This window comes from Eucyclogobius newberryi, unplaced genomic scaffold (genome assembly GCF_026437365.1).
Source record: "Eucyclogobius newberryi isolate DKJ021-1_F unplaced genomic scaffold, fEucNew1.0.hap1 SCAF_7, whole genome shotgun sequence".
In the NCBI taxonomy this organism is placed as follows: domain Eukaryota; kingdom Metazoa; phylum Chordata; class Actinopteri; order Gobiiformes; family Gobiidae; genus Eucyclogobius; species Eucyclogobius newberryi.
This window is the reverse complement of record NW_027316389.1, coordinates 5731004-5754063: the sequence shown is the minus strand read 5'-3', so window position 1 is coordinate 5754063 and position 23060 is coordinate 5731004. Positions and strand designations below refer to the sequence as shown.

General features: G+C 42.3%; 1 protein-coding gene across 10 annotated transcripts in view; it reads right to left on the bottom strand.

Moving 5' to 3' along the window:
* ap3b2 (adaptor related protein complex 3 subunit beta 2) overlaps positions 1–23060 on the bottom strand; it is a 62787-nt gene that overhangs the window by 30719 nt on the left and 9008 nt on the right. For all 10 annotated transcript variants that reach the window (XM_072436040.1, XM_072436039.1, XM_072436035.1 and 7 more), the window contains exons 2-14: positions 20705–20780; positions 17322–17396; positions 16125–16220; positions 15283–15443; positions 14605–14671; positions 11855–12037; positions 8600–8797; positions 5611–5708; positions 2929–2983; positions 2183–2254; positions 1973–2035; positions 1755–1887; positions 161–270 (exon numbers count right to left, since the gene is read on the bottom strand). In XM_072436040.1, the coding sequence (XP_072292141.1) occupies positions 161–270; positions 1755–1887; positions 1973–2035; positions 2183–2254; positions 2929–2983; positions 5611–5708; positions 8600–8797; positions 11855–12037; positions 14605–14671; positions 15283–15443; positions 16125–16220; positions 17322–17396; positions 20705–20780 (1387 nt within the window). The remainder of the gene's footprint in view (positions 1–160; positions 271–1754; positions 1888–1972; positions 2036–2182; positions 2255–2928; positions 2984–5610; positions 5709–8599; positions 8798–11854; positions 12038–14604; positions 14672–15282; positions 15444–16124; positions 16221–17321; positions 17397–20704; positions 20781–23060) is intronic.

Genomic DNA, 23060 nt, shown 5'->3' with positions numbered 1-23060 from the left:
TTTAGTCCTGACTCTGGCACCAGCAGGAGGCCGGTCCATGTTTAGTCCTGACTCTGGCACCAGCAGGAGGCCGGTCCATGTTTAGTCCTGACTCTGGCACCAGCAGGAGGCCGGTCCATGTTTAGTCCTGACTCTGGCACCAGCAGGAGGCCGGTCTCACCTGAATGTTGTCGATGAGTTTGGCCATGTGCTTGATGATGTCGCTGTGTTTCTCCGGCTGCATCTGGAGCAGTTTCTTGATGACCACGACAGACTCGGCCACGACGAGTTCTGAGGAAACATCAGTGAGTCACATATTTATTTTATATCGAGCAAGTCCGTGAATATAAAGTACATGTCACCAAAACAAACAAAAAAATCTCAAATTTGGTTTCTTATTCAAGGTCAAAATCTTTAACAGATTTGATCTTGACTTGGCAGGAGAGAACGTCACACACATCAGAAACAGATCAAACTTTCACAAACACGGAGACAACCTTATGGTTACATTACTGCGTCGGTCACGTCACGGCGTCGGTCACGGCGTCGGTCACATCACGGCGTCGGTCACGGCGTCGGTCACGGCGTCGGTCATGTCACGGCGTCGGTCATGTCACGGCGTCTGTCCCGGCGTCGGTCACGGCGTCGGTCACGGCGTCGGTCACGACGTCGGTCATGTCACGGCGTCGGTCATGTCACGGCGTCGGTCATGTCACGGCGTCTGTCCCGGCGTCGGTCACGGCGTCGGTCACGGCGTCGGTCACGGCGTCGGTCATGTCACGGCGTCGGTCATGTCACGGCGTCTGTCCCGGCGTCGGTCACGGCGTCGGTCACGGCGTCGGTCATGTCACGCCGTCGGTCATGTCACGGCGTCGGTCACGGCGTCGGTCACGGCGTCGGTCATGTCACGGCGTCGGTCATGTCACGGCGTCGGTCATGTCACGGCGTCGGTCATGTCACGGCGTCTGTCCCGGCGTCGGTCACGGCGTCGGTCACGGCGTCGGTCATGTCACGCCGTCGGTCATGTCACGGCGTCGGTCACGGCGTCGGTCACGGCGTCGGTCACGGCGTCGGTCATGTCACGGCGTCGGTCATGTCACGGCGTCGGTCATGTCACGGCGTCGGTCACGGCGTCGGTCACGGCGTCGGTCACGGCGTCGGTCATGTGACGGCGTCGGTCATGTGACGGCGTCGGTCATGTCACGGCGTCGGTCATGTCACGGCGTCGGTCATGTCACGGCGTCTGTCCCGGCGTCGGTCACGGCGTCGGTCATGTCACGGCGTCGGTCATGTCACGGCGTCTGTCCCGGCGTCGGTCACGGCGTCGGTCACGGCGTCGGTCACGGCGTCGGTCACGGCGTCGGTCATGTCACGCCGTCGGTCATGTCACGGCGTCGGTCATGTCACGGCGTCGGTCATGTCACGGCGTCGGTCACGGCGTCGGTCACGGCGTCGGTCACATCACGGCGTCGGTCACGGCGTCGGTCACGGCGTCGGTCATGTCACGGCGTCGGTCATGTCACGGCGTCTGTCCCGGCGTCGGTCACGGCGTCGGTCACGTCACGCCGTCGGTCATGTCACGGCGTCTGTCCCGGCGTCGGTCACGGCGTCGGTCATGTCACGGCGTCGGTCATGTCACGGCGTCTGTCCCGGCGTCGGTCACGGCGTCGGTCACGGCGTCGGTCATGTGACGGCGTCGGTCATGTCACGGCGTCTGTCCCGGCGTCGGTCACGGCGTCGGTCACGTCACGCCGTCGGTTACGTCAGTTACTCACCGTCTCTGTTGGACAGCAGCTGCACGAGCCCGTTCAGACACGTGTCGCGCACTTCCCCGATGTTGGTGGCGCAGCGGCCGATGGCTTGGATCGTCGCCGCCACGAAGTCCTTGTCCATGCTTTTGATGTACGTCTGAACACAACGCCACACGTGGAGTCGTTACGTTTGTTTTAACCGACGGAGACGGCCATTTTGTCCAGTTCAAAGCGACATTTACCTGAAACTCTCGGAGGATGGTGGAGATGTTGGTCTCGTTTGCCAAATTGGTGAGAACTTCCAGCTGAAAAACAGAGAATTCGGTCACGGATGAGGAAAGACAAAGTTTATACTATGAAGGGTTCTTAAAGCTGCGGCGCCTGATAAACTATGAACAGAGGAAGAATGTGTTTAAATCTAAGCAGTTTTGTAAATGAAAGTTGGGACGAACCTTGAGGATTTTGATCTGTGTCGGATCCGTGGAGCGAATGTAGAAACTCTTCAGATAAGGCTCAAACATACCCTGAAGGAGACAAAAGGGACATTTACAAAAGACGATCATCGTTAGAATGATCCAAGACGGAAACCTCTGGAACATACTTCTGACAACGGCAAAAAAAATCCATGACGAATAGAAATGGACGACACAAACTGGACAGACAATTAAAGACTGGACTGACATAATAATGGACATAAGAAAAATGTACTCTTTTTTTCATTTTACATTATTATTATTTTTTTGCTTGCTCTCTGTCTTTTTTTAAATTGTATTTTATTTATTTTATTTATTTTATTTATTTTATTTATTTTATTTATTTTATTTATTTTATTTATTTTATTCTTTTTAAATAATTTATTCTATTCTTTTTGTTCTGTTATTTTAAAAAACTGAAAAGACCTCAGAGGATCAATGATGATTAGAGTGATTAAAATGGCTCCTGCAGTGGACACAACAGATGGATACTTTGGAATGTACTTTTCACACACAAAGACTGGGTTAAAATGACAAATTATAGTTATAAAATGAATAAAAATGACCTCCACAGTCGGACAAACTGAACATAGTCACTAATTATTGCTGTAAAAGGGACAAATATAACTGGAAATGTGTCTAGAAATACACTATGATGAATAAAAGTATGGCAGGTTTTTGATGGATGTTTGATTGTTTGTGGATAAAAAGAGTGAATGTCTTACCCTCCTCTTGATGGTCATTGTGGCCACATTTTGAAGCACAACAAACTGGACCTCGCTGCAAAGACAAAAAACACAGAGATATATTTAAGTTAACGATTCTAACGGGAGAAAAGGTTTCAAAGGTTCGTCCAGGTGTGAAACGTCACAGATAAAAGGTCAAAAATCAAACAAATCTGAAAGAAAAAATCTAAAAGAAATGGATCTTAACATTTGATGAATTTGAATATTATGTTCAAAGGACACAATATGAAAAGAACGAAGGAAAACTCTTTATTTTCAGTCAAATTAAACATTTTGGGATGAATCAGGCTCAGTTTGTACTCGAAAAGAACAAATAATAAAGTTGCCCTAAAATAATGAATTAATAAATAAATAATTAATAATCAAATAAAAAACAAAATTTAAAAAAACAAAAATAAATATTTTGTTCAAAAAACAAATAAAAATAATAATGATAATAAAAATAGATAAATAGAAAGAATTTTAAATAGATTCTGCATGGACATTTTTACTTTATTAAGACACATTTTTAGTGAAATTAGCTTCAGTTTTGAAAGAGGAATTGTTGTGTCAGTCAGAGCGTCCAGCTTTACTCAGAGCAGAGCTTGTTTCTACTGATAATCAGACCCATAACCACTCTTAAAACACAGTGTAAGAGGAAAATCCCACCATAGAGCTTTATATTTAGGAGAAAGCCCGTGGAAGTGCTGTTTGAATGATAGCGCCATTAGAGCCAGAGGAGGCCTGTTCAATAAAGAGCTGCCAGCGGCGGCTGAATTATGGCCGCGGCGGGCCACCGTAGGCCGGCATCCGTCTCGGTGGTTTATGGGGTCGTGTTTACCCAAGTCTCTTCCGTGTTTAATTTCATTTCGTGCTCCGGGGCCGAGGAGATTTAGACTTTGTCAGTTTGTGCTTCCGCTTCGCCGCTTTTCACGCCGCTTTTCGCTCGGAGGCGTTCGGGTCTCGGCCAAAACGAGCGCGCGGCAAATCGAGTGTGTGCACGTTTTGACACTCGGTACGACAGTCGCGCTTTTTGAATGACGAAGTCAGTGTTTATGAGCTTATTAGGGCAAACTGTGGAGGAATGAGGCCGCGTTTTTGAGCTCAAACACGCAAATCTGCAAGAAAAAAAGGAACTAATTGGTGAGAAAAATCTTGCAAACTTGTGTGATTTTAAATATGCAAAACAAAAACAAACAAGACAAAAACAGCTTAAAACAAAGACAAACAAGACAAAAACAAAGAAAAAACAGGATAAAACACGTTTAAAAACAGACAAACAAGATAAAAACAGCTTTAAACTAAGACAAACAGGATAAAAACAGCTTCACAAAGATACAAAAGCAACTAAAAATTACGTAAGTAATGCACAAAACAAAAAGATTTTCAGATTTTTTTTCCTTAATCCCAGCAGTGTTATTTTAGTTTTTCTTTTTAGATTTGACTAAAATAACATACATATTTGATTAAAAGTACTGATATTTTTGGATTCATAAAGAGCAAACATAACGTCTTCATCACTGTCCTTTATCTCTCGATTAAATAAAAAATGCAAATTTGCTAAGCTAATTTGTGAGAAAAAAACACACAAATTTGCTACTTTCTTCCTCATATTTGTTTCTTTTTCTCTATATTTCCAGACCCACGGCTCAGTGCAGCAGAGGTTTACGGCTGGAGAAGGAAACGATCCTCGTGAGTTCGTCGCGTTGGGATTTCACATTATTACAGGACACAAACACTGGTCTAGACGGTTTCGATTGGCAAAACGACAACGTCATAAACTGTAAATGTCCTCGTTGTTTAACCAGGTGCCATGACGTTCTCCAGTCCTCTCAGAAGTCCTCTTTAGGGCAGATACGAGCGTGTTGCATGTTTGAAACTCATAATAAGCGTGTTTTTCTCACAAACTTGCTACATTTTTCTGGCAGATTTGCATGTTTAGAATATACTATGCTTTTACGTCTTTTTTTTTCTTTATTTATATTTTCTTCATTTTCTTCATTTTATGTATTTTATGTATTTTATCTTATTCAACTTATTTTTTTTATTTATTTATTTTGATTTATTCATTTTATTCATTTTATTCATTTTATTCATTTTATTCATTTTATTTATTTTATTTAGTTATTTTGTTTATTTATTTTATTTATTTATTTATTTTTTATTTATTTCATTTTTTTATATTTATTTCATTTTAAAATTTATTTTATTTATTTTACTTATTTTATTTATTTTATTTATTTTATTTATTTTATTTATTTTATTTATTTTATTTATTTTATTTATTTTATTTATTTTATTTATTTGTTTTTTATGTTATTCATGTTATTTATGTTATTTAAAAAAAAATAAAATCTTCCCCTCATTTTTAATTGTTTTAATATTCTGCTAATTGAATCTAATCTGTGTCTTTGTCCAGGCAGAGGACTGGGTCAAAGTTTGATCGAATGAAGCGAAAACGTGGCTGTAAATAAAGGTTTTGGAGACAACACTGTGTTTTCAATGACTTTGTTGCTCATAAAAACCAAGCTGGACAATGTTTTGACAGAACAAATTGAACTTTTTTGTTCTTCTCGCATCATTAACGATCAAAAAGTGACTAAACTGTATCAAAAACACAACTTCATGATTCGATTGAGGCCGTGAATGGCGTTAAAAACATCTGAGCGTTGGATTCTTCACCTGTGACTTCTGAGGAGTCGGACCAAGGCTTTCGCGATGACTCCAACCTCAGCTTTTGGGGCGAGATGGAAGTACAACTGGGCCACGGCCATCACCACCTTCAAAACAAAGACAAAACAGCTTAAAACAAAGACAAACAAGATAAAAACAGCTTAAAACAAAGGCAAACAGGATGAAAACACCTTCAAAACAAAGACAAAACAGCTTAAAACAAAGGCAAACAGGATGAAAACACCTTCAAAACAAAGACAAAACTGCTTAAAAACAAAGACAGACAAGGTATAAACAGCTTAAAACAAAGACAAACAGGATAAACACACTTTAAACAAAGACAAACAAGGCAAAAACAGCTTAAAACAAAGACAGACAGGATAAAAACAGCTTAAAACAAAGACAAACAAGATTAAAATAGTTTAAAACAAAGACAGACAAGACAAAAACAGCTTAAAACAAAGGCAAACAGGATAAAAACACCTTAAAACAAAGACAAAACAGCTTAAAACTAAGGCAAATAGGATAAAAACACCTTAAAGACAAAGACAAAACTGCTTAAAAACAAAGACAAACAAGGCAAAAACAGCTTAAAACAAAGACAGACAGGATAAAAACTGCTTAAAACAAAGACAGACAGGATAAAAACTGCTTAAAACAAAGACAGACAGGATAAAAACTGCTTAAAACAAAGACAGACAGGATAAAAACTGCTTAAAACAAAGGCAAACAAGATAAAAACTGTTTAAAACAAAGACAGACACGATAAAAACAGCTTAAAACAAAGACAAACAAGATAAGACACTTTAAAACAAAGACAAACAGAATAAAAACAGCTTAAAACAAAGGCAGACAAGATGGAAAACAGCTTCAAAAAGACACAGAAGCAGCTAAAATGAGGTTTATGTATTTTTTTGGGTGAATATTTGTTTTTATTTGAATCCCAGCAGTGTAATTTTTGTTTTTTTTTGTTTTTTTCCCATTAATGATACATTTTAGCCAATGAAAAACAAAATGTAATCATAATGACAAAAACTACGACTAAAATAACACACATATTTGACTAAAAGTACTGATTGATAAAGAGCAAACACAACGTCTTTATCACTTTCCTTTATCGTAGTCAAAATGTGTGCTCTCAGTTAAATAAAAAATCCATCTGATCATTGTTGTTTCAAAGTCGTTATTTAAACAACGTCAAAAACATTTCTATCGATCCCCAATGTGAGTAAATAATTAAAAAGCCGCACAAACTACAATATTCGTCCCGCATTGTTCCTTTTATCGCTCCTTTATTTTCCTCGGCGTTGGACTGGAGACGTGCGGCCTCTTTTCCTTGCCCTCCGGCGCTCCGACTCGTAAACACCAGCCGCTGAGAGACCCGCGCTCGAACTTCTAATTTATCGTATTGATTCCTTCTTTTCTTCTTGTCGTTGGCGAACGTTCTTTTGAGAAATAAGAAAATAAAAACTCCCGGCGCCGACAAACAGAAAGCAATGAACGGAAAAGGTGGAGCTGTAACTGCAAAAGCCGCTCCCACCAAGTCAAAGAAGTGGCGACGGCGAACAAAAGGCTGAGGAGGCATGAGAGGGCGCGCTATTTCAGCACCGGACAGCTCCACGTTCAGTTCCGTTACGGGCGACCAAACTTACGCGACAAAACCAGAGAAGTTCACCCTCGTCTGAACATGTCCTGGTTGCGTTGGCCGTCACTCCTGGATTTGTCCCGTGTGTCTAAAAACATCCGGATCGCGACCTTTGACCTCACAGAATCTGGAAAATGTAGTGTTTTTGTGACGCTCAAAGAGTCTGTTTTTTATCCTATTCCATTCTTATTTCCATTCCCAGTTTGTGCATTTTTTTGTTCACTGAAAATGGCAATGTTTCTGTTTCTTGATTCTTGATTCTTGATTCTGATTCTTAATTTTGATTCTTATTCTGATTCTTGATTCCTTGATTCTGATTATTTTTTCTTGATTCTTGATTATTTTTTCTTTTTTCTGATCCTTGATTCCTTGATTCTTGATTCTTGTTTCTTGATTCTGATTCTTAATTTTGATTCTTATTCTTATTCTGATTCTTGACTCCTTGATTCTGATTATTTTTTCTTGATTCTTGATTCTTGATTCTTTTTTCTTTTTTCTTTTTTCTTTTTTCTTTTTTCTTTTTTCTTTTTTCTTTTTTCTTTTTTCTGATCCTTGATTCCTTGATTCTTGTTTCTTGATTCTTGATTCTTGATTCTGAACATGTCCTGGTTGCGTTTAGCTGTCACTCCTGGATTAGCCAAAACTCTCCCCCGGCTACCATCAGTCGGGCCCAAGAACGAAGACGATTCCCAGCGACTCGACACAAACTCTGTCCTGGCAAAACCCCAAAAACCGACACGTCAAACCCTCACGGCCGACTTTTCACAAAATGACCAGAGCGTCGGATAAAACGAACGACTGAAGCGAAGCGTTGCAGAGTCATCGCCGAACATAATGAACAAGTCGACAGCAGGTTTCGGCAACGTGATGTACCTGTGCCGCCCTGACCGCCCTGACCGCCCTGACTGCTCGACCGCTCTGACCGCTCGACCGCCCTGACCGCTCAACTGCCCTGACCGCCCTGACCGCTCAACTGCCCTGACCGCTCGACCACCCTGACCGCTCTGACCGCTCAACTGCCCTGACCGCCCTGACTGCTCAACGGCCCTGATCGCTCGACCGCCCTGAATGCTCGACCGCTCTCACCGCTCGACTGCCCTGACCGCCTCGACCGCCCTGACCGCTCAACTGCCCTGACCGCTCGACCACTCGACCGCCCTGACTGCTCGACCGCTCGACTGCCCTGACCGCTCGACCGCCCTGACTGCTCGACCGCCCTGACCGCTCAACCGTTCAACCGCACGACCGCTCAACCGTTCGACCGCCCTGACCGCACGACCGCTCAACCGTTCGACCGCCCTGACCCCCCCCGCTCACCCAAACACGCGCACACGGTCAGTTGCCATGACTCACGGCTGCGTTGCGGCTCTGCAGAAGAGGCTTGGTGTTCCTCAGCAGAAGCCTGTGGTCCGGGTCCATCACGTACGGCTTCCTCTTGGCCAGCGGCTCCGCCTTCTTGTCCTTCTTGTCCTTCTCGTCCTCCTCCTCGTCCTCGTCGTCGGAGCCGTAAAACGTCTTTCCGTCGGTGTTGCCTTCCTCCAGCAGAGACTCCTGCGGGAATTTAGAAACGAGTTCAAGCGCGTGAAGGTCGAACGAGAACGTGAGGCTTGTTGTCCTCACTTTACGTATCGTCCAGCAAAGAAGAAGAACAGAAGTGTAACAGAAATAACTTTAACGACCTTTTAAACTTGTTATAACAGTGTTTCCTCATCATTAGTTTACTTGAGATTGCATGAAAATGAATGATCGTTAGTTGCAGCCCTAGTTTTATTACAATATAAGAATGTGAAAATAAGCCGCACTGTGTAACTCAGTTGTTTCATCTGGACTCAGTTTATAGAAGAACAAAACGATTCGACTCATCCAAGAGTCATTGTCAATCTGCATATCGAGTCTGGAGGTTTTATATCCTATTCTCTGATGAAGGGAGTTGTTGGTCTGACTTGAGACTGCTCTTCTTTGTTACCCTCTATCAGCCCTGGGCTCTCTGCATCCTATTGTAACCTGACTTTGGCTCCCTCCTCACTGAGTACCTGCAGCAGAACGCTCCGGGCGTCTCCAGCTTAAAGAGAATCCGTCTTTAAACTGAAATGAAGGTTTAAGATTCAACCTCCCCGTTGTATATAATAGTGTTTTGAAACCCTGGAAGGACAAACACATTTGTAGATTTGTCTCTAGATTAAAGAAATGCTCAGACTCCAGAGGGCCTGACAAATTCTTTTTTGGGGTTGTTTTTATTGCTCTTCTCTTTTATTACACTCCTCCACAGACCTGACGCATCACCTGGCTTCCAGTTCTAGTTCTAATGCCACAATGTGGAACATGAGACCTTTTAACACTGGATTCAAACACAGAGTAGATAGATTACACTTTGGATTCTAGTCTATTACATTTCACACGTTTTTCTTTCATTTATCTTGTTTTGACCATATTCTGACTTAAACAAGATTGAGAATGGGACAAGCGTAAATGACCTTGTTTCACATGAAATATGAAGAAGACAAAGCGTTTTCTAACTTGAAATAAGAACAAAACGTACATGTTCTATTGGCAAATCGTGTTTTACTTAAAGGCGCAATGGACGATTTTTCGGCGATTTGCGATCTCAGGCGGAAGTGCGCATGCCACTCCCCCGCGCGCATGCCACTCCCCCGCGCGCATGCCACTCCCCCGTGCGGACTGATACAACACACACGTGCGTTTGTTTATTAGCCCAACGGAGCGCATCAAATCGCTCGTCTCCCGTGGATTTCTGTCCACTTCTGAATCAGCTCGAACTGTCTTTCTCCGTCTTCATTTTGCCCCGTACACTGAGGGAACTATATTATGATAGATCCATGCGCTTAGGCACGCGGAAACGTGAGGACGAGCCTAACGCGGCTGCAGGTGAGCGGTAGGTGCGTTTTATGATTGATACGTGGCAGGACTAATCTGCCGTCCACGCCACCAGGAAATAAGACTTAGATTTGGGTCAAAAACAATCGTCCATTCAACCTTTAAGTCAGAATAAACTCTCATCGAGATAGTTTCAACTTAATTCAGTCTCATTCACTTCTTGTCTCATTTACAGTGTTTTCTTCGTCTCGTTTTGGCCCATTTCTGCAGCTGGAGCAGGAAATGAACTGGCTCCATAACAGTGTTTTACAGCTGATGTAAAAAGCTCATTTACGCGTCGTCGTCGTTGTTGTTGTTGCCCCCGGAGACGGGACAGTGGCAGGTGTTGATGGAAATGAGCGAATCACAAAAAGACAATGATTGAGCCAAACGTTCAGATTTATGAGCCATAATTGTCGGGGAGTAATTAACAAACTGAGTGTTCAAAACTTTCTGGAGAAAACAACTGCACAGTAAATATATATTTGACGTGACGTGGTGAACATTTCCTTCTGGTATTTTACACTTTTTCTCTCTGTAACGTTTGGGGCCGGGACAAGCTCTCGTGAGACTGAACTGAGGAAACTTATGTTGAGTTATGTTGAGTTATGTTGTGTCTAAAAACATCCAGATCTCGACCTTTGACGTGACAAATCTGGAAAATGTTGTGTTTTTGTGGCGCTCAGCGAGTTTTTTATCCCTAATTATTTAATCCTTCCATTTTTTGCAATTATTCTTTATTGTTTTGGGTTTCACTTTATGGCTGAAGCAAGATCCCAGTTTGTGAATTTTGCTTTTGTTCACTGAAAATGCCAATGTTTCTGTTTCTGTTTCTGTTAGTGCCGGGTATTGTCTACTAACTCACGATCCTGATACATGAAAATGCCTCAAAAACACGGTGTTAAAATTTGACTAAAATCATCTTTTCATTATTAGGAAAAACAAAATGAACTGGACTTTCATCTTCACAAAGCCGTCAATATCAGAATACAACTGTCTGATGAATAAGTTGCTTTTAGGTAAAGGTATAATTCATTAATTCCTTCTGCATTTGACCTGTTTGGGTCTGGTCCAGGAACACATCCCCAGATCTGGATCTTGTCCAGGAACACATCCCCAGATCTGGGTCTGGTCCAGGAACACGTCCCCAGATCTGGGTCTGGTCCAGGAACACATCCCCAGATCCGGGTCTGGTCCAGGAACACATCCCCAGATCCGGGTCTGGTCCACGTCTGGTCCAGGAACACGTCCCCAGATCTGGGTCTGGTCCAGGAACACATCCCCAGATCCGGGTCTGGTCCAGGAACACGTCCCCAGATCTGGGTCTGGTCCAGGAACACATCCCCAGATCTGGGTCTGGTCCAGGAGCACGTCCCCAGATCTGGGTCTGGTCCAAGAACACATCCCCAGATCCGGGTCTGGTCCAGGAACACATCCCCAGATCTGGGTCTGGTCCAGGTCTGGTCCAGGAACACATCCCGGATCTGGTTCTGGTCCAACAATGAACAATACGAATAGTGAATCGCACGATGAATAGTTATTGATTTAAATAATGCATCTGCAACCGTTTCAGCACTAATGCAGCGGACAGCAGCATGAGAAGTACAAGTCTGCAAGTTACCACGATACAAATCTCTGCCACGATATGTTTTTTATAAAGAAACAATATTAGAAGTCCACAATACTCGTCCTTTCAGATGGTTTTCCCGCTCAACTCGTGACTAACTCACTCACGTTGACGTTGGGGTTGAGGAACTGGGTCCTGGCGTAGCGCGTTAGCATGTTGATGATGACCACTTGGCCCCACTCCTCCACGTCGATGAGCAGGTTGCACAGCTTCCTGTAGTTTTTGTGGATCAGGTCGATGCGCTCGGGGCACACCTCCTCGAACGCCATCACCACGCTGCCCGCCACCAGCTGCGGAGAGACGGCGACCGCACGTGAACAAACGACAAACGCATCGCAGCTACAAAGACCACCGCCACCCGCCGCTCCAACATTTGATCCATGTTATTTAACCTTCATTGAACTTGGAGAACCTCATCGAGCGCCCCGGGGTCTCATTTATAAAGCTTCACGTGGAATTCTTACGACAATCGCAAGACAAAACACCACATTTACACTAATCTCGTTGACGTTTTTGGCGCTTATTTCCACGTCAAGTTGTCTTTTTAAATCTTAACGATGACGTGATACTTTTGCTTTACGAATGAGACCACCGGCCGCGACGACGTACCCGCAGCTGTCGTTTAGCGCTTTTACGTCTTGATTATTGGGATTTCGACGGCGACGATTTGCGCCAAAGGCTTGTTCGTTAAGCGTAGTGAACGGACGGTTTTGAGACGTCCGTTTGGAAAAAACATTTAGTAAATGTCGTATAAATGTAATAAAAAATCGTACTGCGAAATGAATATTGTGATGAAATCGAAGCGTAAGATGTGAAAAAACATTGGGGTTTAACGAGTTTTTGCAGTTTGGGACCGGTTTGTCCAGTTTGTGACCGTTTTGTCCAATTTGTGACCGTTTTGTGCAGTTTGTGACCAGTTTGTCCAGTTTATAACCAGTTTGTCCAGTTTGTGACCAGTTTGTGACCAGTTTGTGACCAGTTTGTCCAGTTTATTGTGACCAGTTTGTCCAGTTTGTGACCGTTTTGTCCAATTTGTGACCGTTTTGTGCAGTTTGTGACCAGTTTGTCCAGTTTATAACCAGTTTGTCCAGTTTGTGACCAGTTTGTGACCAGTTTGTGACCAGTTTGTCCAGTTTATTGTGACCAGTTTGTCCAGTTTATGACCAGTTTGTCCAGTTTGTGACCAGTTTGTGCAGTTTGTGACCAGTTTGTCCAGTTTATAACCAGTTTGTCCAGTTTGTGACCAGTTTGTGCAGTTTGTGACCAGTTTGTCCAGTTCGTGACTGGTTTGTGCAGTTTGTGACCGGTTTGTCCAGTTTGTGACAAGTTTGTGCAGTTTGTGACCAGTTTGTCCAGTTTGTGACCGGTTTGTCCAGTTTGTGACCAGTTTGTCCAGTTTGTGACCGGTTTGTCCAGTTTGTAACCAGTTTGTGCAGTTTGTGACCGGTTTGTGACCAGTTTGTGCAGTTTGTGACCGGTTTGTGACCAGTTTGTCCAGTTTGTGATCAGTTTGTCCAGTTTGTGACCAGTTTGTCCAGTTTATTGTGACCAGTTTGTCCAGTTTGTGACCGTTTTGTCCAATTTGTGACCGTTTTGTGCAGTTTGTGACCAGTTTGTCCAGTTTATAACCAGTTTGTCCAGTTTGTGACCAGTTTGTGACCAGTTTGTGACCAGTTTGTCCAGTTTATTGTGACCAGTTTGTCCAGTTTATGACCAGTTTGTCCAGTTTGTGACCAGTTTGTGCAGTTTGTGACCAGTTTGTCCAGTTTATAACCAGTTTGTCCAGTTTGTGACCAGTTTGTGACCAGTTTGTGACCAGTTTGTCCAGTTTGTGACCAGTTTGTGCAGTTTGTGACCAGTTTGTCCAGTTCGTGACTGGTTTGTGCAGTTTGTGACCGGTTTGTCCAGTTTGTGACAAGTTTGTGCAGTTTGTGACCAGTTTGTCCAGTTTGTGACCGGTTTGTCCAGTTTGTGACCAGTTTGTCCAGTTTGTGACCGGTTTGTCCAGTTTGTAACCAGTTTGTGCAGTTTGTGACCGGTTTGTGACCAGTTTGTGCAGTTTGTGACCGGTTTGTGACCAGTTTGTCCAGTTTGTGATCAGTTTGTCCAGTTTGTGACCAGTTTGTGCAGTTTGTGACCGGTTTGTCCGGTTTGTGACCAGTTTGTGACCAGTTTGTGACCGGTTTGTGACCAGTTTGTCCAGTTTGTGATCAGTTTGTCCAGTTTGTGACCAGTTTGTGCAGTTTGTGACCGGTTTGTCCAGTTTGTGACCAGTTTGTCCAGTTTGTGACCGGTTTGTCCAGTTTGTAACCAGTTTGTGCAGTTTGTGACCGGTTTGTGACCAGTTTGTGCAGTTTGTGACCGGTTTGTGACCGGTTTGTCCAGTTTGTGATCAGTTTGTCCAGTTTGTGACCAGTTTGTGCAGTTTGTGACCGGTTTGTCCGGTTTGTGACCAGTTTGTGACCAGTTTGTGACCGGTTTGTGACCGGTTTGTGACCGGTTTGTGCAGTTTGTGACCGGTTTGTCCGGTTTGTGACCAGTTTGTCGAGTTAGTGACCCGCTTTATGAAATATAACTTTCTGAATGACAAAAATGGCCAGATAAACGCACTCGCAGACGACGGATTGAATTAAAAAGACAAAAACGCGCTTCTAAAACGGTCACAATTATTACGTCTCAGTTCTTTAGATTTATATTGTGACCTGAACGATTGATCGCTCATCCAGTCGAGCGGATGCAAAACGCGGCGTTGGTTTAGCATAGAAAACGGGCAAACGGGCGCGGCCTTTCACCTCAGTGTTGGCGAGTGAAATGAAGGTTTGAGCAAAGCGCGGAGGGAAACGGGCGAAACACTGACCGTGGTCTTGTCGGCGAGGAGCTTCTCGATGACTTCGATGAGCTGGTCCTTCTGCTCGGGATCCAAACTGTGAACGGAACGGAAACGCACTCAATCATGTCGCTTAAAACTTCAGAAATCACGAGTCAGATGTGTGGACAAACTCTGCATCTGTTGTGTGGGTGTTTAGTTGATTCAAATAAATGAAAACAATTATAAAAATAAATAAATAAAATAAAAATAAATAAAATAAATAAAATAAATAAAATAAATAAAATAAATAAAATAAATAAAATAAATAAAATAAATAAAATAAATAAAATAAATAAAATAAAATTAAAACTAATAAAATAGAATAAACAAAATTCATCAAATCTTTTGATTAAATAACTACAATTACTTTGAAAGCAATAATAATAATAATGATAATAATAATACTGCTAATAATAATTGTAATAATAATAATAATAATAATAATAATAATAATTAGAAAATAATAATGAAGGAAATAGATGGCATAATCTTCACCCAAAGTAAAGGACTGCACAACAACTTAATTTGGAAATGGAGAAGTTTACCAGACTTTGGACTCGATGTGTCGTGACTATTGTTTTCAGTGATTGTTCTGTGCTACTTCCTTCCTGCACCGTTTACGTTCTGTGATTCTCGTTCTTCATACACTCTAAAATAAGTACACACCTGTAGAGTTTGGGGATGGCGTGCGCCGCGGTCTTCCTGACGTACGGAGACATGTCGGAGGCGGCCTCTTTAATGGCCAGCATCATGATGGGGACGATGATGGTCACTCTGATGCTGGACAGGACCCTCAGCGCGCTGGCCCGGATCAGCTGGTTCGGGTCCTACAGACGGGAACGCCATGATTAACGTTTAAGCTTTCGTGTAGCAACAACTAAAGCGTCCAATCTGCCCCTAAAGATGTTTAATTATTTAATTTAATCCATTTCATTCGTAGATTTCTCTGGGACATTGTAACTTCTCAGGCCGTTTAGTTCAAATGCATTTTTCTCCCACAGAGACATAAAGAAAAGCATTTAAAGTAGCTCCTACACACCAAACGTTACAACCTCGAACTTTAATTGTCATTGTCAGTAAACGTGACATGTCCAGAGTTTTATAATAAAGTGTATTTCTCACAAACTTCTCCAGAGACACTTTCTGATGACATTAAAAGGTGGAAAAAGTGAATCAGAATGTGCAGACGTGGCAGATTTGGGGCACAATCTACTCTCTAATCAAATTTAAACTCTTTAAAAGAACATCCGGACCAGCCGAGGCTCGCTCATGTTCAATCTGATTAGTTTTCAAGATCTTTTGTTGTTTACGGCTTCATTTAAGACAAAGATAAACTCCAAAAGCGACATTTCTGCGCGTGTTGCCGTTCATTACAGCAGTTTCTTCACATTTAGAGGCCTCTACACATTTAATCACGTGCTTTGGGAGCTCTAGATTAGGTTTTGAACGAGGAAAACTTAGCGTTACCGTCTGAGAATAACGAAAGGGCCGTTGAATGCTAGCCTCACCTTTAAGCCGCGCTGGAAGGTGGAGATGGACAGAAGAGCCAGGTCCTGCTGCTCCTCGGCGTAACGCACCAAGTAAACGTACACCAGCTTCTTCACCTGAAACACACCCAGTCCAGACGGGAATTATGTCGATCGAGGCGGTTGTTATCGCGACGCAGGCACGAAAGGCTCAACATAGCAGCTCGAAATGGCGGGTTTTGAATCGAGATGAAGGTGCAAAAGGGGCGCGGCTGAGTCTGAAGGGACGGAAACATGAACGTCCGTGGACATTTGAAGGAAGCGCGGCGTCATTAACAAACAAACAAACAAACCAACCATCGATTTGTTTGTTAATGACCTGGTGATTACTTTAATTTGTTGAGTAGTCTGTAGATTGTAAAAAGCCTGTGAGGACTTTTATAGGTAGTTACAAATAAGATAAATTAAACAAAGCGACGACCACTGTGACCCTCTGACGGAAATCTGTATCAAAGCGTATAAATCCGAACTTTCAATGGCAAAATATCTAAATTATATCAATGCGTTCATGATCTGGACAGAGAATCTACTAATTACATTCAAAACAAATGGGACACAGAGGGTCATTTTGTTTTGACGGATGAAGAATGGGAAATATATGTACATCTCCGTGGAGGACCTCAATATCACACGTTTGGAGGGAATTTTACTGGAAAAGTGTCAAGTTTTTTCATAACACATCAAAGTGACGCATCAAAGTGCACAGTACTCACAGAGACATGCTAAAGGTTGGAGAAATGCTAAAGGTTGGAGAAATGCTAAAGGTTGGAGAAATTGTGGCACCAGGAGACAAATCACGATCACGTGTTCTGGGACTGTCCTGTAGCACGGAAATATTGGACTACAGGTATTTGGGCCTCAAAACTCCGGGCATGGACACAATAAATGGATATTTCTGGCCGCCGTGAAAAAAAAAAACCAAAAATGTACGACACAAACAGACGATCGAGGACTGGACCGACATAACAATTGGAAAAATGTCATTCGGACTCAATTTGAGGGCAGCTCTGTTCATTGAAGCTTCTTAGCGCCACCTTGTCTCTCCCCGCAGTCCAAAGCTTGTAAATGGGTCAGTAAATGTGAACTGATCACTCCTCAGTCGCTAAATATAACGTAGATGGTCAAAGACGCACATCAAATATGAAAGTGAGGGTGTAAAAGAACGGTAAAGTCACTCACCTCGATGTTTTTACAGGCCACATTCTTGACCACGGCCGGAAAGAGATCGGACGCGTTTTTGCCTCGAGCGATCATCTGTGAACGGGAGAGTCACACGTCGTTGATTTCCTCATATTCATAGTTTTAAATGTCCTTTCATAACCGCAGATTGTGTCGAATGAGGTGAAGCGTCGTTAGCAGCGTATGGATTATTTCATTAAAAGTGTGGTTTGGGATGTGGAAAATGCTCATTAAGTGCATGTTTGTGGCCTGCGTTACATAAGAATCACTTTAAAACTTCAGGACATTCGCCACAAATCGATCCAAGTGTGAAAACAAAAGCGTTCTCGGGTCCTGAAGTGGAACTGGGATCAGGATGTCACCAAATATGAAATATCAAGGTGGTTTTTAACTCATGAAAAGCTCTTAGACATGTGATCAGAACCAGGTCTGAACCAGGTCAGAACCAGGACTGAACCAGGTCTGAACAAGGTCTGAACCAGGTCAGAACCAGGTCAGAACCAGGTCTGAACCAGGTCTGAACCAGGTCAGAACCAGGTCTGGACCAAGTCAGAACCAGGTCAGAACCAGGTCAGAACCAGGTCAGAACCAGGTCTGGACCAGGTCAGAACCAGGTCAGAACCAGGTCTGGACCAGGTCTGAACAAGGTCTGGACCAGGTCTGAACCAGGACTGAACCAGGTCAGAACCAGGTCTGAACCAGGTCAGAACCAGGTCAGAACCAGGACTGAACCAGGTCCGAACCAGGACTGAACCAGGTCCGAACCAGGTCTGAACCAGGTCTGGACCAGGTCAGAACCAGATAAAAAGCTCAAAATCAGGCTTGAACCAGTTCTAATCCAGGTCTTGGTTTGTGTTTCTTTCGAAGCTGCAGCAACTGAATAATTTCCTCTGAGGATCAATAAAGCATTCTGACTGTGATTAAACCAGGTCCAAGGCAAGTCTAAAGCAGGTCTAAAGCGGGTCTAAAGCAGGTCTAAAGCAGGACTAACGCAGGTCTAAAGCAGGTCTAAAGCGGGTCTAAAGCAGGACTAACGCAGGTCTAAAGCAGGTCTAAAGCAGGTCTAAAGCAGGACTAAAGCAGGACTAAAGCAGGACTAAAGCAGGACTAAAGCAGGTCTAAAGCAGGTCTAAAGCAGGTCTAAAGCAGGTCTAAAGCAGGTCTAAAGCAGGACTAAAGCAGGTCTAAAGCAGGTCTAAAGCAGGACTAAAGCAGGACTAAAGCAGGTCTAAAGCAGGTCTAAAGCAGGTCTAAAGCAGGTCTAAAGCAGGACTAAAGCAGGACTAAAGCAGGCCTAAAGCAGGTCTAAAGCAGGACTAAAGCAGGACTAAAGCAGGTCTAAAGCAGGACTAAAGCAGGTCTAAAGCAGGACTAAAGCAGGTCTAAAGCAGGACTAAAGCAGGTCTAAAGCAGGACTAAAGCAGGTCTAAAGCAGGACTAAAGCAGGTCTAAAGCAGGACTAAAGCAGGTCTAAAGCAGGACTAAAGCAGGTCTAAAGCAGGACTAAAGCAGGTCTAAAGCAGGACTAAAGCAGGTCTAAAGCAGGTCTAAAGCGGGTCTAAAGCAGGTCTAAAGCAGGTCTAAAGCAGGTCAAAGCAGGTCTAAAGCAGGTCAAAGCAGGACTAAAGCAGGTCTAAAGCAGGACTAAAGCAGGACTAAAGCAGGTCTAAAGCAGGTCTAAAGCAGGACTAAAGCAGGTCTAAAGCAGGACTAAAGCAGGTCCAAACCAGGTCTAAACGGGAGCTGAAGCAATCAATAGGTAATAATTTCCCTTGAGGATTAACAAAGTATCCTGATTCTGATTAAACAAGGTCTAAACTGGATCTAAACTGGGTCTGAACCAGGACTAAAAGAGGCTAAACCAGGTCTAAACCAGGGCTAAACCAGGCCTAAACCAGGCCTAAACCAGGCCTAAACCAGGACTAGATCCGTTCCAAACCCCTGGACTTTTCTCATGCCTGTTACTCGTGCAGAATATCGTGTCCTGGAGAAATAATGAATGAAACGCTGAAGGATCCGACACAGATTATGAATATTAAAGAGCTGGTGGCGCAGCGCCGTTATAGAATCTCAAACCCGACTCTAAGTTTAGCCCAAAGAGACGTTTCACGCTCATGGTTTCACCCCCTGGTCCAGTCTGTCACATTAGAGCTGCATTAAAAGTGCTCATGAGTGAAACGAGCAAAGAACGGACACAAACTTCTACAAGGTTTTGTAGATCTCCATGAAAACGATGTTACATTTTTCTACAGATGAACATATACTTTGCTCTAAACTTGAACCGGTCGCAATTAGAAAAGAAAAAAGGACTAAATGTGCACAATAATCACCATAAAACAACAGGCAGCATCAAATAATTATGCCCTGAGCAACTCTAAGTACTGTATAATAGTGTATAATACAAAACATTTAACGTTTTCGACTTAAAGTGCCTATTTACGATCTTCTAATTTTGACTTTATTTGGTGTGTTTTTACCTGTTGTACATATACATGACAGTTTTACACCGATCGAGCAGGTGTTTGTGGCGAAAACTATGAAGAATCTGCAGAAAATTTGACAGGAAGTGACATCACACCAGGGACACTCATTCCAGTCAAAGTTTATGCAGAATTTACACAAAGAAACAACTTTTTTGACTCAACAAAATAAAGTCGCTCTCATATATTTGTATATAATAAACCTTAAAAATGTGCTATTCTGTGAGCAAAGTTTCGAAGCTGCCATAAGCTTTAGTGACCACTTCACGGACACATACGATGCACATTTCACCTTTTAACTCATATATTATTGTTCTTTGTGTTGTTCTAGTGTCGTTTTTTCTTCTATCAAACAGTCGTATTCAGCTTCGTTCACACTCGTTTCATCAATCCAGTTCACAATCGCGAGAAAATCACATTGAATTTTCCCGCTCACATTGTTGCTTCACTGGTTAAAAAAAAGACACAAACTTCTCCTGCTCGCTTTTTAAATCCATAAATATCTCATTCATGCGCTCGAATTTCAAAAATCGACAAACGCGCCGCGGTCACGTTGCCTACGGGCTTTGTTTATTTCTCTTTTCATGTGCGCTTTGACAGATAAACAACTCACGGAAACGGATGTGTAGTTTGTGAAATGTGTTTTCCAAATGTAGACTTTATTTCAAGTTAGAAAATGTGAAAAAAAACGAATGCCAAAGTGACAAAAAAACTAATTTAAACGCCAATCAAACGCCACAATAACGTGTGCGATGTCCACTTTTAAAGCCACACAAAGCATTTCAGTGCACCATATCCTGATTTAATTGTCGTTTAGTGCTGTGATATGATTATTTTGCCCATCGCGCCGCTTTTAGATCATATTAAATGTCAGATTCGGCCAGATAAAGGTGTCGGACTCACAGCTACGATCCTCTTCATGGCCTCCAGCTTCAGCGAGTCTTTGTTACTGTCCAGCATCTCCTTCAAGTCGTCGTGCCTGAGAGAAAAGCAGAGTTTTAATGAGAACGGAAACGCACTTTTGCTGCTCAAACGTTCATTTAAAGTCGGCGGGAAAAGTGTGTTTGACCCAGAAATGTTCTCTTTGAAGTCGCCGTTATGGAAATCCTGCACAGCCCCGAAACTGACGGTTTAATCCAGCGAATAATATGCAAATGTCCTCGGCAACACAAGTCTTTATACTTTACAAAGGAAAACATTTAAAGACATATTCATTTTAAAAGATATTAACCATTAACAAGGTAAAAATATCTGCATTTTGAGTGTTAAAAATCAAAAATCAGAAATACTATTACATGAATGACTTGTTTTTATGGCTTAAAGCGCCCCCTACAGGTCGGACGACTCATTGAATGAAAATGCAGTTCAGATAAATATTTTTTGAATTTAGCCAAAAATTATTTTAAAAAATGTATCACAGAATAGCAAAATTTTCAGGTTTATAATTTCACTTCCTGTTTGTACTTGATGACATCACTCTAGGAAATTACCCAAAACTCAGCTAACGTTACTTTTTTTCTTTATTTGACAAATAAAAATATATGAGAGCGGCTTTATTTTGTTAAATTAATGTTAAAAATGTCCAAAAAATGTGTTTCTTTGTGTAAATTCTGCATAAACTTTGACTGGAATGAGTGTCCCTGGTGTGATGTCACTTCCTGTCATTTACTACAGATTTTTCAACCTTTTGTCCACAAATACCTGCTCGATCGGTGTAAAACTAAAATTTAAATGTACAACAGATATAAATGCATGGAATAAAGTCAAAAGTAGAACATCGTAAAAACCTGTCATACGTCACTCACTTTAATTTACATTTTGGTTTTGTTTTTAATTCAGTCACAATTCCCAGTTGTGTGTTTTAAGGTCTTAATTCTACGGCTTTCGTGAGCAGTAAGTTGAGCCTGTTTTATTCCACATTTAGGCCTTTTTTTCTGCGTTTCCCTTCAGTCCTAACCCAAGTCTTCTTTTGTCTTTGTCGCCTCCTGCTGTGCGTTCGATGCTCTTTTTACTAATTAATGAAACGTCTCCGGTCGCACGATGTCGGAAGATAATTAGGACAAGAGGAGAATCACAAAGTCACATGTTTGGAGGGAATTCTGCTGGAAAAATGTGTCACGTTTTTTCATAATTACAGGGAAATGCAGAAACTGTGGCAGCAGGCGGAAAACTGAATGAAAATGAAATGAAAAAGAACGTTTCCCTCATTGGGGTTCCTCTGTGTACATTAATGATAAATATAAATAAATTCAGTAAATTAAAAAAAAAAAAAAAAAAAAAATTGAATTAAAAAATACATCAACAAATTAACAAATTAAAAATTCAGTAAAAGAAATAAAAAATAAAATACATTTATTTTTTTTATTTTTTTCAATTAGTAAATTACTTTTGGACTAAATTTGAAAATGGACAAATTTTGCAGACTTTGGACCAAATGCATTGAATTGGACGACATGTTTAGACTTTATTTGATTTATTAATGATGTCATTAATAATATAATTTATTTGAATGATTTATCTAGTTTTTTATTGTTTCTTGTTGTTTTTTTTTATTTTTGTTTACATTTTTTTTTTGTGAAATAGAAAGTACAGATATCTTCACTCAAAAGTAGTGAAAGTTAAGTAAAAGCCGAAAGTATCCACGGTCGTAAAGTTATACAAAATTGCAGTACTTTTACTTTTGTACTTCGACACCGCCCGCCGCCACTGCAACAAACGCAGGCGCAAACTATCCTCCCCAATTCATTTCCTGTCGTCAAACGAGTCTTTAATGAATTCAGTTTAAATCCGCGGCACACGTAGGTAACTCGACACCGTCTTCTCGCCTTATGCCGGACTCTGTCTCCCGTCGACGAACCTCGACTGAATTATTCAACCCGATATCCAACCGCGCTCGAGTTACCAGCGGCAACGGACGAGCGAAAAGGCCGGTCCGAGGATGTATGAACTCAAACGTACGGCGTTTGTCCTCTTTCTACGTAAAGGAAAGTAAAACAGAAGAAAACCTGGAGGATTTGAGCAGGTTTTAGGTTCGCGATCACTACGATATCGTCCAACAATCGCCCAAATATCGTTTATCGCGTGTACATTTTCTTTGCGTTTTCGGTCATTTTTAGGCAGCGCAACCAGATCTGAGCTTTTGAGAATCAAATAAGTTACATCGGTGTAGAACTGTCACGATAATTACTTCATCGACTTCATCGACGCAACGCAAAACGAGAAACAGAGAAAACAAGCAAACAGTTCTACACATGTCCTT